We start from the raw sequence: 14,746 nt of genomic DNA on the forward strand, positions 1-14,746 counted from the left end.
GTGAAAAGACCTCAGTCTTCTCATTTTTTATAGCAATTAAGAAAAAAAAATCTTCCCACTGGTTAAATGATCCCTAGAGCTCCTAGTGCTCTGCTATGTGCATAGTGGTTTTATATTAAATATTAAGTGGAAAAATCATTGAGTTGAACTCAAGCATGATGCCACTATACTGCAGTTTGGAAAGCCTTCTGTGCCCCTCTTTGATAACTGGGCAAGGAAGATTGTGTCCTTTATCTTGAATTGATAAAGCTGGGTGCCCCATGCCATGGGTTAAATTTTTTGTTCCATGTAGAGCTATAATAAATAGGGAGCATGGACAATCAAACACGTCTGTATGTGCTCATGAAATAAATCTGTATTCTATTTAGAAAAAACCTTGTCTGGGTATCTGTGTCTCAGATAAAAGGGGATGATCAAAATGTAAAACATCCTCTCATAATTCTCAGTTCTTTATTTTAGTTAACAGGTAGACACCTGCACATTTTATTTCTAGTATTGTACAAAAAAATCCTGGTGTGTGATTCTTTTATTTCTTGATGCTCATAAGTGGATCAAAAAGTCAGTTCACCTAAAAGAAACTGACGCCAACCAAGAAATGCAAAACAGGTTTTCAATGAACATAAATTTCCTGGTATATCACTTCTAACCCTAAGGCAGAAGTAATGCATCGTCCACTTTTTTTCTGGACATGTTTTGATCCAAGCTAAGGGGCTGGAAAAAGTAACTGAACAGTCCCAAGTAATTATGGGAAGCTATAGCATTGATGAAGCGTTCGACATTTCAGCCTCTAATCCTACCTGGATGGTACTTTTCTGTGGGTTTCTCAGCATTGAGTCCAAACCACACAAAGCAACTCTTACCAAGGCTGGGTGGTCCAATGTCCCCGATATGGCATAGGTCCAATAGTCTGGATATGGGAACCATGTAAATTATGGTAAAATCAAATCAAGGACCAGGTGCCGAGACTTCCCCTTGTGTCCCACAGTTGGAAGAATAAGTAGTTGAACCTTAGGTAGTTTTCCGCTTCTTAGCAGATGGCCGCTCAAATACATCTCGTACCCCAGCTGCCTTTTGTTTAAAGAACTTTGTGTTCTGGGCACTCTCTTGACCCCATGCTGAGTCGAAGGAAGTGGTGTCTTGATCCACAAGGTGAGTATATTTGGTACGGCCAGAGCGTCCGAAGTTCTTGACCTAAGGGAAGGATGGATGATGAATTATACCACCAAAAATTACTATGCCCCAGCCCTCAAAACATCTCTCCCATGTTACTAAGGTTCCCCATACCTGCATGACTTTGGGAAGAATGGTTTTGTTGAAATGATCCTCCAGAGTTGGTGCACTAAAATCTCTCTTATATACTTCTTCATCTTCATCCTGTAGAAAAGAATCTTATCAGTCTCATAGTTTTGTTTTCCATATATTCAAACCACAAATTTACTAAACTCTACTATGAGGGATACATGAAAGCAGAAGGTATTGAACTGTTCTACAAAAGCTTACATTAGTCGAGGAAATGATACTCTTTTTCCTCTGTTGTGTTGTCTTTCCTTCCTAAGTGTAGACATTTTCTGAAGGTTGCTATATTCTCTGTACACTCCATGTGCTCATTCACTCATGTGACTTCAACTCTGTACAGGATTTGTAAACCTATACAACATCTCACTAAAATGCCAATCCTGAATTTACTACTTCCTTTTAAATATCTTCACTTGAATATTCTAATGGCATGTCAAATTCACATCTAAAACGCAAATTACTGCCCCTGCCTTTCCAAATCAGTCTCTTCTGATTTAATGGGACCAACATTCTCTCAATTACCTAGATTTAAAATGTGAGTAATCTTTGTGCACATTTAATTACTTGCCACTCTTGTAATCTTTCATCAACTGGGTTAGTCTAGTTTTTCCCTACAATCATTCTTATGCTAGATTAATGTTCTAAAACACAACTCTATATCTCTGTCTTACTCAAAAACTTTAAGTGGTTATTTTATTAACTAAGCATAACTCCTTTACCTAGCAGCAAGGCCAAATACAGATTTTGAAGAGAATTACCGAGACGTCCACTGACGTTTTTAAGTTGCTCTAGTATTTACAGTGAAGGGCAGGGATTTTCTAATAGGAATATTCAGTGTTTAATATACAGCACTTGAAAAAAGTTAGTCTAGTTTTTGATACAAACCTTTTTTAACATTAGGAACCAAATTTAACAAACTACAAGTTATCAGAGTATTAAATGCAATCAATTATCCCATTCTCTTTCCTGACATTCCTATATCACTGTTGTTAATTCCAAGTAATTTGGGATAAGTCCATATCACTTTACAAGGGGTTAAGAGATTGCTGTTTTGACCTTGGTCTTTATATAAAGAATAAAGATTATGGCGTTTCACACAATGGTTAGTTAACCAATCATTCTTTTGGTTATTTACGCTTAGTCATTTTCTGTCAGTTCAGAATGAAGTGAACTAAACTTCTGCTACCCAAATCTGAGTTAAAAAGCTATTTGCTATTTGGTTTTCACATTACCAAAACTTCTTATTTGGCTATGAAATAATGATACAGAAGTGATTTACTACCTTTCTATTTCAGTCCCTCAATTCTTGCTGTATCATTTCCTCCTGAGAGGTGGGGCCAAACAGAACAGTTGCTGTTAACGTCTATATTCTTGTTGACACTGCCTTTCTCTATTTGATTTTTATTCTTCAAAGGCAAAAAGAAAATAAGAAAGTTGACCACTGTCAAGTAGAAATATCATCTCCAGGACCAGTTTATCCTTGGGGTATGGGAGGTTTGGGAGAGTGAGCAGATGGGACAGCATTTAAAGCCTCTTGAGTTTTTCCTACTGTTCTACTTTCAGATTCCTTTTTCACTTCTTACCATGAAGAAAGCACCCCGGTGATAATACTTCTGTAAGAATTTATATTTGCCCTTAACAGCTTTGTTGGTAATGACTTTGCCATTTGCTCGAAGCTCGGCTCGCCTTTCTTCCTCAGTCAGGTTTCTCATGCGTTCAATTTCTGCTTTTTCCTTCTCAAGCCTGTACAAGGGGCAAAATAGTATTAGTACTATTCCAGCTTCAGAAAATAACATGGTTCCATCTCTTATTAAGTGCCTTCTTTAATTCTAGTCATTGCCTATTAGAAATCAAGATCAGGAGCTCAATAAATAAGGTGGGGCAATCTTTGTTATGTTTGCAAGTCCACCAACTTTTGAAAGTTGATTCTAGCCTTTTGGAAGTTCAGACATACCATTACTGCTTGATTTTGCAACATAACTAATTTATCATTCCTAAAAAGTCTCCTTATTTCACTGATGTAAAATAGCCCTGTGTATGATTTTGCTGTTATTCCTTTAGTTATCACAAATGTGCTTACATGTCATAAACCAATCACTACTATGATTGGAGTGATTTAACTTTTTTTTTTTGCTCACAGATCTCTTTTCTCCAGAAAAATACACATGGAGATACTTTTGCCCTATATGGACTTCTTAAAGCTCGAGATAAGACCCATATAAACTGCAGGCTGAGAGCAGAATTATCTACTGATGGTTTCTCTTGAAAACTGAGATTATACTCTCATTCCTACTAATCTGCAGGGATGGGTGATGCAGCTCAGAAATGATTCTGCTTGAATAATGAACATGGTAGATTATTTAAGTGTCAAAATTCTTCCCATCATAGTATGCATGCTTCCTTTCAATGTGACTTTGCTTTGTCTCCCATCTAGAAGTGGGCTTTATTTCTCCTCCCTTTTGAACTGGAATTGGCTTGACTTGCTTTGACACAATGTGACACATTGATACAATGTCGTAGAAATGATGTATAAGTTCTGGTACACAGGCCACCTTTCACCTTTGCCCTCATAGAATGCTGCCCTGAGACTGTCATGAAAGGAAGCAAGTCATTCCAGCTGGTATCTAGCTGGTAACTATCAGACATGTGAGTGTGGCCCTCTTGGACCTTCTAACCCAGCTGGACCTTCTAACCCAGCTGGAAGCAGTTGCATAAACAGGCCCAGATGAAACCAGGAGAAGAGCTGTTCAGCCAAATGCCAAACTGTGAGAAAAAGAAACTGTTTGAAGCCACTTTTAATTTTGAGTTGGTTTGTTATACAGCAATAGATATCTGCAACAGTGATTAACTTGTGTGTCTAACAGGAAACTAAAGGGAGAATTAGCTGGTGCTTTATCATGGAGAAACATCAAAAAAGTGTTTTGCTTTGCTGTGACTTCATTTTAAGAAGCCACATTCCAATTATGGAAAACTCATCCAGCTCTAGGGACTCTAAAGAAAGCTAGAGTGGAACTCAGAGTAGGTATTCAGTCTCAGACCTACCCTATTAGAAACCTGCCCCATTAACAGCTTTAACTCTAGGCCCATCTTATTACTCACGCTTCTCGATCTTCTCTGTCCCTCTTGATTCTCTTCAGCTCCCGAACTTTCCATGCCTCATATTCCTCCTCATCATTTTCATCATCAGTATTGAGTGCATCCAGTGCAGCCAGGGACCGCTTGTTCTCTTCCAGTTCTTTCTTGGTCTCCTCTTCTACAATCTGGATAAGGAGAACAATTTAGCTGTTAGACTTTCTAATTCTCTCCAGACAAACCTAATTACACTACTCCTTGCACTCAATCCTTCTTACAACCACTCCCCAGCACCTTGAGTGTGTACTTGCGCCTCTCTTCAGCCATGCGTTTTGCCTCCTGCTCCAGCTCCTTCTGTTTTAATGCTTCAGCCTCACGTTCTTGAACTGTCACTCGGTCTTTCCTGCAGCACAGAGGTCCTGTTAATTGCCCAAAGGCCTTATAGAGTAGAGTTCCTTGTTCTCCTAAGTCTAGTCCCATCCAAATTAGAAGAAGCCAAACAATCTTTGGCTCTGTTTGCAAAAAGCCAAAAAAGGGAGTCATCCTAGGTCTTTAGAGCAGCAAAATCCCATTCATCTTTAGGAACTGCCTGGATAGATCATGGAATCTGTTGGATTGTAAGTAACAGGATCTCTAGCCATAAGAAAAGGAATAGGAATTTTCTCTTCAAGCTTAATTTTGTGCTTAAAATAAAACAGACCTATCCTACCACCCTCCCCCTGTCTACGTGGGACATGACTCCCAGGGGTGTGGACCTTCCTGGCAACGTGGGACAGAAATCCTAGAATGAGCTGAGACTCAGCATCAAGGGATTGAGAAAACCCCTAGAATGAGCTGAGACTCAGCATCAGGGGATTGAGAAAACCTTCTGGACCAAAAGGGGGAAGAGTGAAATGAGACAAAGTGTCAATGGCTGAGAGATACCAAATAGAGTCAAGAGATTATCCTGGAGGTTATTCTTGCGCATTAAGTAGATATCACCTTGTTAGTCAAGATGTAATGGAGAGGCTGGAGGGAACTGCCTGAAAATGCAGAGCTGTGTTCCAGTAGCCATGTTTCTTGATGATGATTGTATAATGATATAGCTCTCACAATGTGACTGTGTGATTGTGAAAACCTTGTGTCTGATGCTCCTTTTATCTACCTTGTCAACAGACGAGTAGAACATATGGAATAAAAATAAATAATGGGAACAAATGTTAAAATAAATTTAGAGTGAAATGCTGGTGATTGATGAGGGGGATGAGTGGGGGGTATGGTAGGTATGAATTTTTTTTCTGTTTCCTTTTTATTTCTTTTTCTGAATAGATGCAAATGTTCCAAGAAACGATCAGGATGATGAATATGCAACTATGTGATGATATTGTGAATTACTGATTATATACATAGAATGGAATGATCAAAAGTTAAGAATGTTTGCATTTGTTTGGTGTTTTTTGGTATTTAAAATATATATAATAATAAAAAAAAGGAATAAAACAGACGTTGCACTGATATGTGGTCTTTAACTGAAAAGTCTGTGAAAACAAACTCAGGCTCTCTGCTAATAACAAAATTTTCCTCAGCAGAAAATCCCAAAGCTAGGACACTGGGCAGAAGACTTTCTTAGTGCTTAGATTTCAGAAGTCTATAAGATAGAAAAGAGACTTCTATTTTAGAAAAGTAGTAAATATCCTGTGGATTCAGGCCTGGCTTGTGAGATACTTACTTTCGAATGAAGACTGGCTTTAGGCGAGGTTCCATCTCATCTTCACTGTCTGTATATTCTTCATACTCAGACTCCGATTCTGACTCCTCCCCAGAACGCCCCTCATCTTCCACCTCCATGACTTCCATCTCTTCATTTTTTCTCTCTTGTGCTCGCTGACGCATCATGCCACGGCGCCGCTCTATTTCCTATCAAGTCATTGTCCAAGCCTGTCAGTCAAATGGCCCATGCCCTAACATGGCTTTCTATTTTTTCCCTCGCCAGGCCCAATGATTTCTGATAAGAGGAAATGCAACTTAGTGCCATTCTGTTTTCAATTCTATCCCCAATAAACGGTACATGATCAGAGTTCTGCCCAAGGCAGCAATCTTGTGTCTTTACAGCCTCAACAAAGGAGCCTAAGTCCCAACTTTTTCTTGTATCCAGAAACTTCCCATTTTCCTTTATCATACCTCATCGTCAATTTCTTCCTCTTCTTCTTCACTGCTATCTTCTCGCTCCATGTGCCAAGCATCTCCTTCTACCTCTGAGTCACTTTCTCCTACTATTTCAGGTTCCACAATTTTCCTATGTCGAGCTAATCTGTAAAACAATATATTCAACTGTAACACCAATGTCACAAATTGAAGACGCATCAACCCCATCTCCTTAGTCACATAGCACCAGGACATTATGTTTGGATTCATTAGGTAGGGACACAAAGGCACAAATTAAAGAAACTAACCCAAAGTATCAGAGCAAATAATCAAGTTGAATGTAAAACATAAATCATAAACCTCAGGCTGCTATTCAGTATCTCACAAGATAGCCCTCACTTGTGATTTTCAAACTGTAGGCTGAGGCAGTATTATTTATCTAACCCTTCATTGGGGCAATGAAGCCAACTCAAAGCAGTGCACTGGGATATTTTAAATAATTCAAGATAGTTCACATCAGATCACTCTATATTCCTTTCAGTGACATCTTTGTGAAACTGAGTTTCTGTGACTGTTGTGATAAAAGAATAAGTATCACATGAACATCAACATGGGACAGGAAATGGTGTTGTTCAACTGATTAAAAGGTTTAAGAGTTGTCAGTATTCAACAGATGCACAAATCCCATTATTAAGTAACTGTGCTTACTTATAGAGTGAAATAAATGCTTTTTCTCTTATGTGCATATATTTTTTCAAATGGCTAAGATGTTAAGACATAAATACTTGTTAAATTATTTGGATCTAACCACACAGTTAAATAAATGGACTCTCTGGGCTTAGGAGGTCTGCAAAAAATTCCTGAGACAATGCGAACTGTGAAAGTTCAGGATCTCAAGTCTAATCTGTAAGGTAATGTATTAACTAATATACAACATGCAAAATCTCTCAGTGGGGTGCAATCTCCTATATGAGACCATTTATCTGGCCTTTTCTCCTAGTTCATTTTCCCTTATTGGTCTTTAGAACAAGTAGATGGATAAAATCAAATTTTCAAACTTTAGAAAACTAATCTTTGCATTAAAAAATTTCCTCTCATTCCAGTAACAATGTTTCTTGAAGATGAATGTACAATGATATAGCTTTTGCAGTGTAACTATATGATTGTGAAAGCCTTGTGTCTGATGCTCCTTTTATCTACAGTATGGACAGATGAATAAAAAATATAGATTAAAAATAAATAAATAACGGGGAACAAATGTTAAAACAAATTGAGTAGACTGAAATACTAGTGATTAATGAAAGGGAGTGGTAAGGGGTGTAGAAAAAAATAGGGGAATAAACGTTAATATATATTGGGTAGATGGAAATATTAGTGGTCAGTGGGAGGAAGGGGTAAAAGGTATGGTATGTATGAGTTTTTTCTTTTTTCTTTTCATTTCTTTTTCTGGAGTGATGCAAATGTTCTAAAAAATGATCATAGTGATCAGTATACTATGTGATGATACTGTGAGCCACTGATTGTACACCATGTATGGAATGTCTGTATGTTAAGAATGTTTGTGTTGCATGTTATTTATCAATAAAATATTAAAAAAAAAAACTTCCCTCAAAAATCAACCAATGGTCTGTGTTTTCTATTCCTTTAATGAGTTAATTAGGACCGTTGGGCCAGAGGTAACTTGCCATTTTCTGAAGCTGCCATTTATTAGCTGTGTAACTTTGGTCATATTATTTACCTAACCCCTTTGCACTCTCAGTTTCCTCATTTGTAAAATGGGGATAACAGTACCCACATCTCATAAGGTTGTTGGCTTATTAAAAAAATTAGTAAATTAATACTTGGAACAGTGTCTGGCACATTCTAAGTATGATTCAAGTACTGGCTATTATTACTGTTGTGATTATTAATTAACCTGTAAGGGTTCAGGTCCTGTTCCAGGGAAATATAACCCTAGTTAATACCTCTCTTCCACATCTTCACTAATACGGTTTTGCAAACGTCGCAGACGGGGGTCACTAGATGAATCTTCCTCCTGTTCCTCAGGCTCTGCTTCTTGTTCTTTGGCTTTCTTAATGAACTGAAATTCTTCATCCTCCTCATCTGAGGACTCCATAGGGGCATAGTCTGGCCGTTTTCCTGATACATAGCGTTTCACCTTCACTTTCTCCATGGAAATCTCCCCTGGATGAGAAAGATTATAATTAATGTTTCAGTAGCCTCTTTTCCAGTGTCCTTCGACTCTTGGCTTTTACAGATGGAGCTGTGTATTCCTTTTATACCAGAGTCTAAACAGAAGACTATCTATTCACTAACGGCGTTTTCCTACAAAGACCAAGTCCCAGGTAGGCATTCTGGTAAATACCAGCACTAATGATAATGAGGCCTACACCTTGGGTGCAATAAAGTGAAGGAATGTGGGCAGATAAACAATAAAAAATGAATCTCCCCAAACACACAGACAGTGCCTATCATAAATGCATGCTATTCCACCTCAAATATACTCTTAAGCGAATTATTTGTAAAAGTGCCTGACACATAGTAAGAGTAACTTTTCAAACATTCTTTTAGTTCTCTCAGGAATTTTCCATGGCAGCCTTTCTACTATATTACCATATAATTTTCTAAACTTATCTATTTTTACTTTCTTTTCCTTTTGCTCATGCACTATCAAACCAGCAAAAGCAGATAATCTCTCTTTTACAAATACAAACATAACCAATAATGAAGGAAAACTAACCACTCATAAGTATAACTTTAAAGAAAAAAAAAGGATAGTTCAAAGGAAAACATAAGGTGGATTTCATTTATGAACATAGATACAAAAAATACTAAAAAACATAAAGCAAATTTATTCCAGCAATATAAAAACAAACAAACAAAAACCTCAAGCCATCATGACAGATTAAGATTTAGCTCAGGACTACAGGGGATGGTTTAAACTTAGAAAAACAGAGGGTATTCTTATTTTGTTCCTATCACACCTTCTAGTCGACAGTGTATTATGATTCTAAGTTGGGCAAGAAGAAAAAGGAAGAGATAAATGGTGTAAGGACTAAAAAGAAAGAAACTGCCATAATTTACAACCATATGATTCTCTATGTAGAAAATACAAGATAGACAAGCCCAGAAAGTTCAAGCTCAGAGAGCTGAATAAAAGACCTACATATAAAAATGAATTTATCTGTACATTGGTTCATATAGTTAGAAAACGTAGTTTAAAAATATAATTTATAAAAGCAACTAATCTATAAAGAACCTAGGAATAAAACTCAAGAAATGAGATGCAAGGTTTTAGGAAGAATAATAAAAAATTTTACTGAGCGATATGAAAGATCTAATTAAATGTTTTATTGAGAAATACATCATGTTCATGAGAAGACGGTGACCATGCCTGAGTTAATCTATAAATTTACAATTTTTAATGTAGTTCCATTCCCCAGATTGATTTGAAAATCATATGGAAAGGGAGGCTAAGAGCCAAGACGGTTCTGAAGACAAATGAAAGGTCCTCTGTACCACATAATGTGGAGGTTCCCTGTACCAGAGCAAGGCTTATTTAAAGTTATAATATTTAAATAATATATTCAGATTATAAAGGTTTTCTAACATATAAGTGTTATATGCACAATTATTCAAATAGGCTCTAAGTTAAAGATCTTTCAGTTTAGTAGGGGATGTAAATATTTAAGATGTTTTTCATACTTTGGTCTTTAATTCATCTGGAATTTTGTTTGTATGTGGTATGAGTTAGGGATCTAATTTTACCTTTTACCATATGGTTAGCTAATTGTCCCCACTCCATTGACTGAATAGCCCATCCATTTCCCACTGATTTTTTTTTTTTTTTTTGGTATGGGCAGGCATCGGGAATGGAACCCGGGTCTTGGGCATGGCAGGTGAGAACTCTACCTACTGAGTTACCGTGGCCCACCTTCCAACTCTCCCATTTTATTTTCATTTCCCACTAATTTTTAATACTACTTCAATACAGCAAGTTCTCAGACGTGTCTTTTCTGTCCTTTCTGTTCTGCTGGTCTCTATGTACCCCTAACATCACATAAAGACAAAATTCAGATGAATTAAATACCCAAACATGAAAAAATCTAAAACATTTACATCCCCTACTAAACTGTAAGATCCTTAACTCATTTGTATCATTATACACACAACACTGAGATGTTAGAAAACGTTTAGAGACTGAATATCTATGATCTCATTGTAGGGAAAGATTTCTTAATATGCACAAAAAGCATAAACCATAAAAAATATATAATTACACTAAAACTAAAAATATTTCTGTAACAGAAGACTCCATAATTAAAGTTACAAGAAGAGCCAAAAAAAAAAAAAAGAGGGAAAAAGACATTACAGATTTGAAATGTATGAAAATAAAACCAAACAAAAAATGGGCAAATGAAAAAAACATGTAATTCACAGAAGATAAAACCCAGAGAGCTGAAAAATACACAAGCAAAATGCCCAGTCTCACCTGTAATCAGGGAAATGCAAATTAAAGTATTGTACTACCATTTCACAACTATTAAACATAAATTTAAAAATCTGATACAACTAAGTGTATGGATGACTACATGGGGAAATAAAAACTCTTTTTCCCTTGTAACCCATTTTGGAGATCAATTTAGCAATAGGTAGTAAAGTTGATGATGAACTCCAGGAGTCTACCCTAGAGAAATTCTCATTCACACATTTAAGAATGATGACTGTAGCACTGTTTGTAATTTGTAAGCTATAGTTTAGTTGTCATGTAATTCATAAGCAGTTAAAATTAATTAAATCTATGTGTACTGGAAGGATAATTCTCAAAAGTCATGTTATTTAAAAAGAAAGGCAAGCGGCACAGGGGTAGGTATAGTATACTTATAAAGCAAAAAAGAAAGAACTGATAATATTTTCCAACTTCCTTACTGAAAAAACTGGCTGTTCCACAGCACTTGGTTTATACCTATTGGACAGGAACCACAAGACTGTACACTGCTTAGAATGTGCCTCTTTTTGCATGTCTTACGTCTACTAGAATATGAGTTCTTGAAGGTTATAGGCACTGCCCCACACCACTTTATATTCAATTTAATAAGCACAGCCACTGCATTCGTTGAAAGGGATGTAAAGCTGAATAAGACATGGTTCCTGCCTCAAGGAGCTTATAAAATTATGATCTAGCAAAGGGGAAACAGGCGCATAAATATCTTTGATAAGTTATAATAACAACATTAACAAGCTACCATGTGGGATAAAAAAGGAACTGCAGGCATTCAGTATACATTAGTCTATGAATCGATGGAGGCCAAGGGAAGAGAGGTGCTTTACGTAAAAGCAGGCAGGCCATAAAAACAAGCTCAGATACAAGTGGTTTTGCCCCCCCTCCCCCCAATACTCCATCTCCCCAGACAATGCGATCAGGTGCGAGTTTAAGGTGGGAAGGTCGAAGAAACTGGAGGACGTGTCGGCAGGGTTGGGGTGGTCGGCTCGGGGGATGGGTTGGGAAGATGCTGGGGCAGAAACAGGTAAGATCCCACTGCAAAGAGGCTCAGCACAGTACCTTTCTCATTGCGAACTGGAACGGCTCCAGCCGTAGACTGAATGGGCGGTTGTTTCATGAGTGCGCTTGGGACCGACATGTTGATGGCAGCGGCGGTGACTCCCAGAACCTAACTGATTCTAAACAGTGAACACGACAACGTCAACCAACAAGAAAAAAACTTCCCCCTAGGTCCACCGGACGCGGGTGCAAGACTGAGGGAAACTCCACTTGCGTCTGGGCTAGACAAACCGGAAATATGTGACCAGAGGATTGTGGGATATTGGAGGACGCCTGGGCGCCTGTGCCTAGGAGGGCGAATCTGTTACTGCGCATGTTCATAGACTGACTTCGCGTCTTCAATATTGCAGGATTTGGAAGCCGCTTCTGGCGGGAAATTGCTTCCTTTAGGCTTTGCGACGAAGAAGGTCCGAATCAAAAGTTTCGCTTGTTATCTTGGTTTGAAGCCGAGGGTAATGGTGTAGTGATGAAGGAGAAATTGAGGAGATAGTGAGGGGTTGCTTGTCCTGATTGTTGAAATTTCAGAAGGATTAGAATTGGGTCCGGATAGTAATCCTGCTAATAATGGCATCTTAATTAGCTTAGTTAATGAGGCTGTGGTGGCCTGAGGTATGGTATTTAGGTCACACGCTAGCAGGTGGTGGTGGTTTTGGCCAGTTGCAAGGAAAAAAAAAAATCCCGAAGCGCCTAGGAAAATACCTGAAATTCCAGCACTCCATTTTAGGCTTTTCAGGTTCTTTCAGTTTCTGGAGGACGACTATTAGAATACTTTTTTTTTTTTTTTGCAGGAAAGTGTTTGTAGATTAACAGCCAATAAGTAATGATTGAATACTAACTGTGTTCACCAGGCTTAGCTGTTCGTAAGGAGTATGTAATATTAAAAGACTGGCATCCTTATGTTGCTTGGATTCTAATTTGAAAGTTTTCAAGGACATCTAGAATCATAATAGAAACCGCCCCAATTTACTAGCTACGTTGTATTAAAAAATGGCTAATTGGAAGTCAGAACACATTTTAGGGGACAAAGGAAATAATGTGGCGGGAAAGAGAAAAATTACAGGGTACCTGTGGGATACCATGAAGTTTGGGTTTATCTGCTAGTAACTTTTTAATATGAGAGTGGTGAAAGTTGTGTGAGTATCAGATCATGGAGAGACTTGAAAGATGCTTTAATATGATTAATTCTCAAATTATTTCATCTGTGTTCTAAAACTTAGCTTAGTCTGGAAGAAGAATTGAAATTGGGCAAAGGACATTGGGTGGCCAAAGTAACCAATCAAGGGAGCAATTTGGGGCTAGGATGAAAAGGGCCTTAAAGACAATTTTCTATTAATGGATTTATCAACTCAAAAAATTATGGTATCAAGAGGGAGTAAATCTGATGGGAAGGCAATTGTTTTGGCTCATAGTAACTCAAAATATAGAAAAAAGTTTTAATATGGATATGACTAGAAATACAGTGCACTAAAATCTTGTAATTTGTGTGTATATATATATATATGTGTGTGAGCATCCATTATTGCAGCACCATTTCTTGAATTTGGTTGGTTGGTTGGTTTTTTGTTTGTTTGTTTGCTTACTTGCTTGTTTGTTTTTGGGAAGTGCATGGGCCAGAATCAACCGGGTCTCTCGCATGGCATGCGAGAATTCTACCTTTGAACTACTCTTGCACCCCTGCAACTTATAGTTTGATACACAAATTATTTGATTTGTAACTCCTTCTTTCCAGCCTCTGGGCCATTTAAAGTCATCATTAGGGTCATGGTTAACCGGTAGGAAGATAGTCAAATATGAATTTTAAATCAGTTATCAGCCCTTGAAAAAAATCAAAATGCTTCCCTTCGTAGGGAGAAGATCCTGCAGTAGCAGTAGGTTAAGTTGGTGATGGGGTAATAAGGAGCCAGTGGGCCAAGGTATAGGCTGCATGTTGATTTTGTTGTACCTTCCCTACATTGCACACCCAATCTAGGTGCTTCTCAGTCTTTCCCAGGCTACATCTCCAAGGCAAATGAGCTACTTTTTCAAAGCGAGAACCCGGCAATACCAGAATTAAAATCACCGGCATTCAAGGTAAAACTGCCGATTAGGTCCCACCGCATCCTTAAAGCATTTTAATCTTAGGGTGAGGCAGGTAAACCTGCCTTCGTCAATGCTGATCACAGTCCTCCCCGCCCGGCCAGCTGACACCTGAGCCTGGAAGCGCCTGGGGGGGGGCGCGGGGCGGCTTCTCGCACCCGCCGGGCTCCGCCCCTCACGGCCAGGCCCCTCCCACCGCCGCCTCCCGCCGATCTGTTGGCGGGAAGGCGCCAGCTGCTGAGAGCCAAAACGTGTCCGAAACATGTCCGGGTCCTGCGCGGCGTCTGGGGAGGAGGTGGGCTCCAGGCAGCGACCCCAGGTAAGGGTGAGAATCGGGTTGACACCTTCTGGTGTTCTTCTCCTTCAGTATTCTTGAGGCAATCTTCCCGGCACAGGCCCGAAAGCACGGGTATATGGCCCAGGGTACTTCTGCGCTCTTAAATTATTCCCCGCCCTGGGTGCAGATTGCTGGGCTTTTTTGGGGGGTGTTGCTTCAAAAGATAAGCGAGATTCCCTGCTATGTTTTTTCTCTGTGGAAAACTAGGCCTTCAGTGTTGAGAAAAGTTCTTGTCAATAACCTCAGAGATAGCGGCACACATCGGATTAGGCACTCCT

At 38.6% G+C, this 14,746-nt stretch overlaps 2 protein-coding genes across 9 annotated transcripts in view; one reads left to right on the plus strand and one right to left on the minus strand.

Moving 5' to 3' along the window:
- Positions 1 to 436: 436 nt before the first annotated feature.
- MFAP1 (microfibril associated protein 1) lies at positions 437 to 12,296 on the minus strand. The gene is made up of 9 exons (XM_077127701.1): positions 12,056 to 12,296; positions 8,457 to 8,676; positions 6,529 to 6,658; positions 6,077 to 6,264; positions 4,663 to 4,771; positions 4,396 to 4,556; positions 2,880 to 3,039; positions 1,285 to 1,374; positions 437 to 1,191 (listed from the first exon to the last, which is right to left on the minus strand). The coding sequence occupies exons 1-9, from the start codon at positions 12,132 to 12,134 to the stop codon at positions 1,009 to 1,011; spliced, it is 1,320 nt and encodes a 439-aa protein (XP_076983816.1). The 5' UTR covers positions 12,135 to 12,296; the 3' UTR covers positions 437 to 1,008.
- Positions 12,297 to 12,320: 24 nt separating this feature from the next.
- The window catches only part of WDR76 (WD repeat domain 76), a 76,885-nt gene continuing 74,459 nt past the window's right edge, over positions 12,321 to 14,746 (plus strand). For 2 of the 8 annotated variants that reach the window (XM_077127691.1, XM_077127692.1), the window contains exon 1: positions 14,293 to 14,450. In XM_077127691.1, coding sequence (XP_076983806.1) covers positions 14,394 to 14,450 — 57 coding nt within the window. In that variant the 5' untranslated portion in view covers positions 14,293 to 14,393. Of the gene's footprint in view, positions 12,463 to 14,230; positions 14,451 to 14,746 lie in introns of those variants that run through there. The other 6 variants (XM_077127688.1, XM_077127693.1, XM_077127686.1 and 3 more) reach the window with 6 other exon arrangements.

This window comes from Tamandua tetradactyla, chromosome 14, assembly GCF_023851605.1.
Source record: "Tamandua tetradactyla isolate mTamTet1 chromosome 14, mTamTet1.pri, whole genome shotgun sequence".
NCBI classification, from domain to species: domain Eukaryota; kingdom Metazoa; phylum Chordata; class Mammalia; order Pilosa; family Myrmecophagidae; genus Tamandua; species Tamandua tetradactyla.

Bases quoted from the DNA above. Each gene is read 5' to 3' on its own strand.
- MFAP1 (XM_077127701.1), bottom strand. From the start codon at position 12,134: ATGTCGGTCCCAAGCGCACTCATGAAACAACCGCCCATTCAGTCTACG. The intron at 6,265-6,528 runs GTATGATAAAGG...ATGACTTGATAG, and splicing joins AGGAAGAAATTGACGATGAG to GAAATAGAGCGGCGCCGTGG. The intron at 3,040-4,395 runs GTGAGTAATAAG...CCCCTTGTACAG, and splicing joins GACAGAGAAGATCGAGAAGC to GCTTGAGAAGGAAAAAGCAG.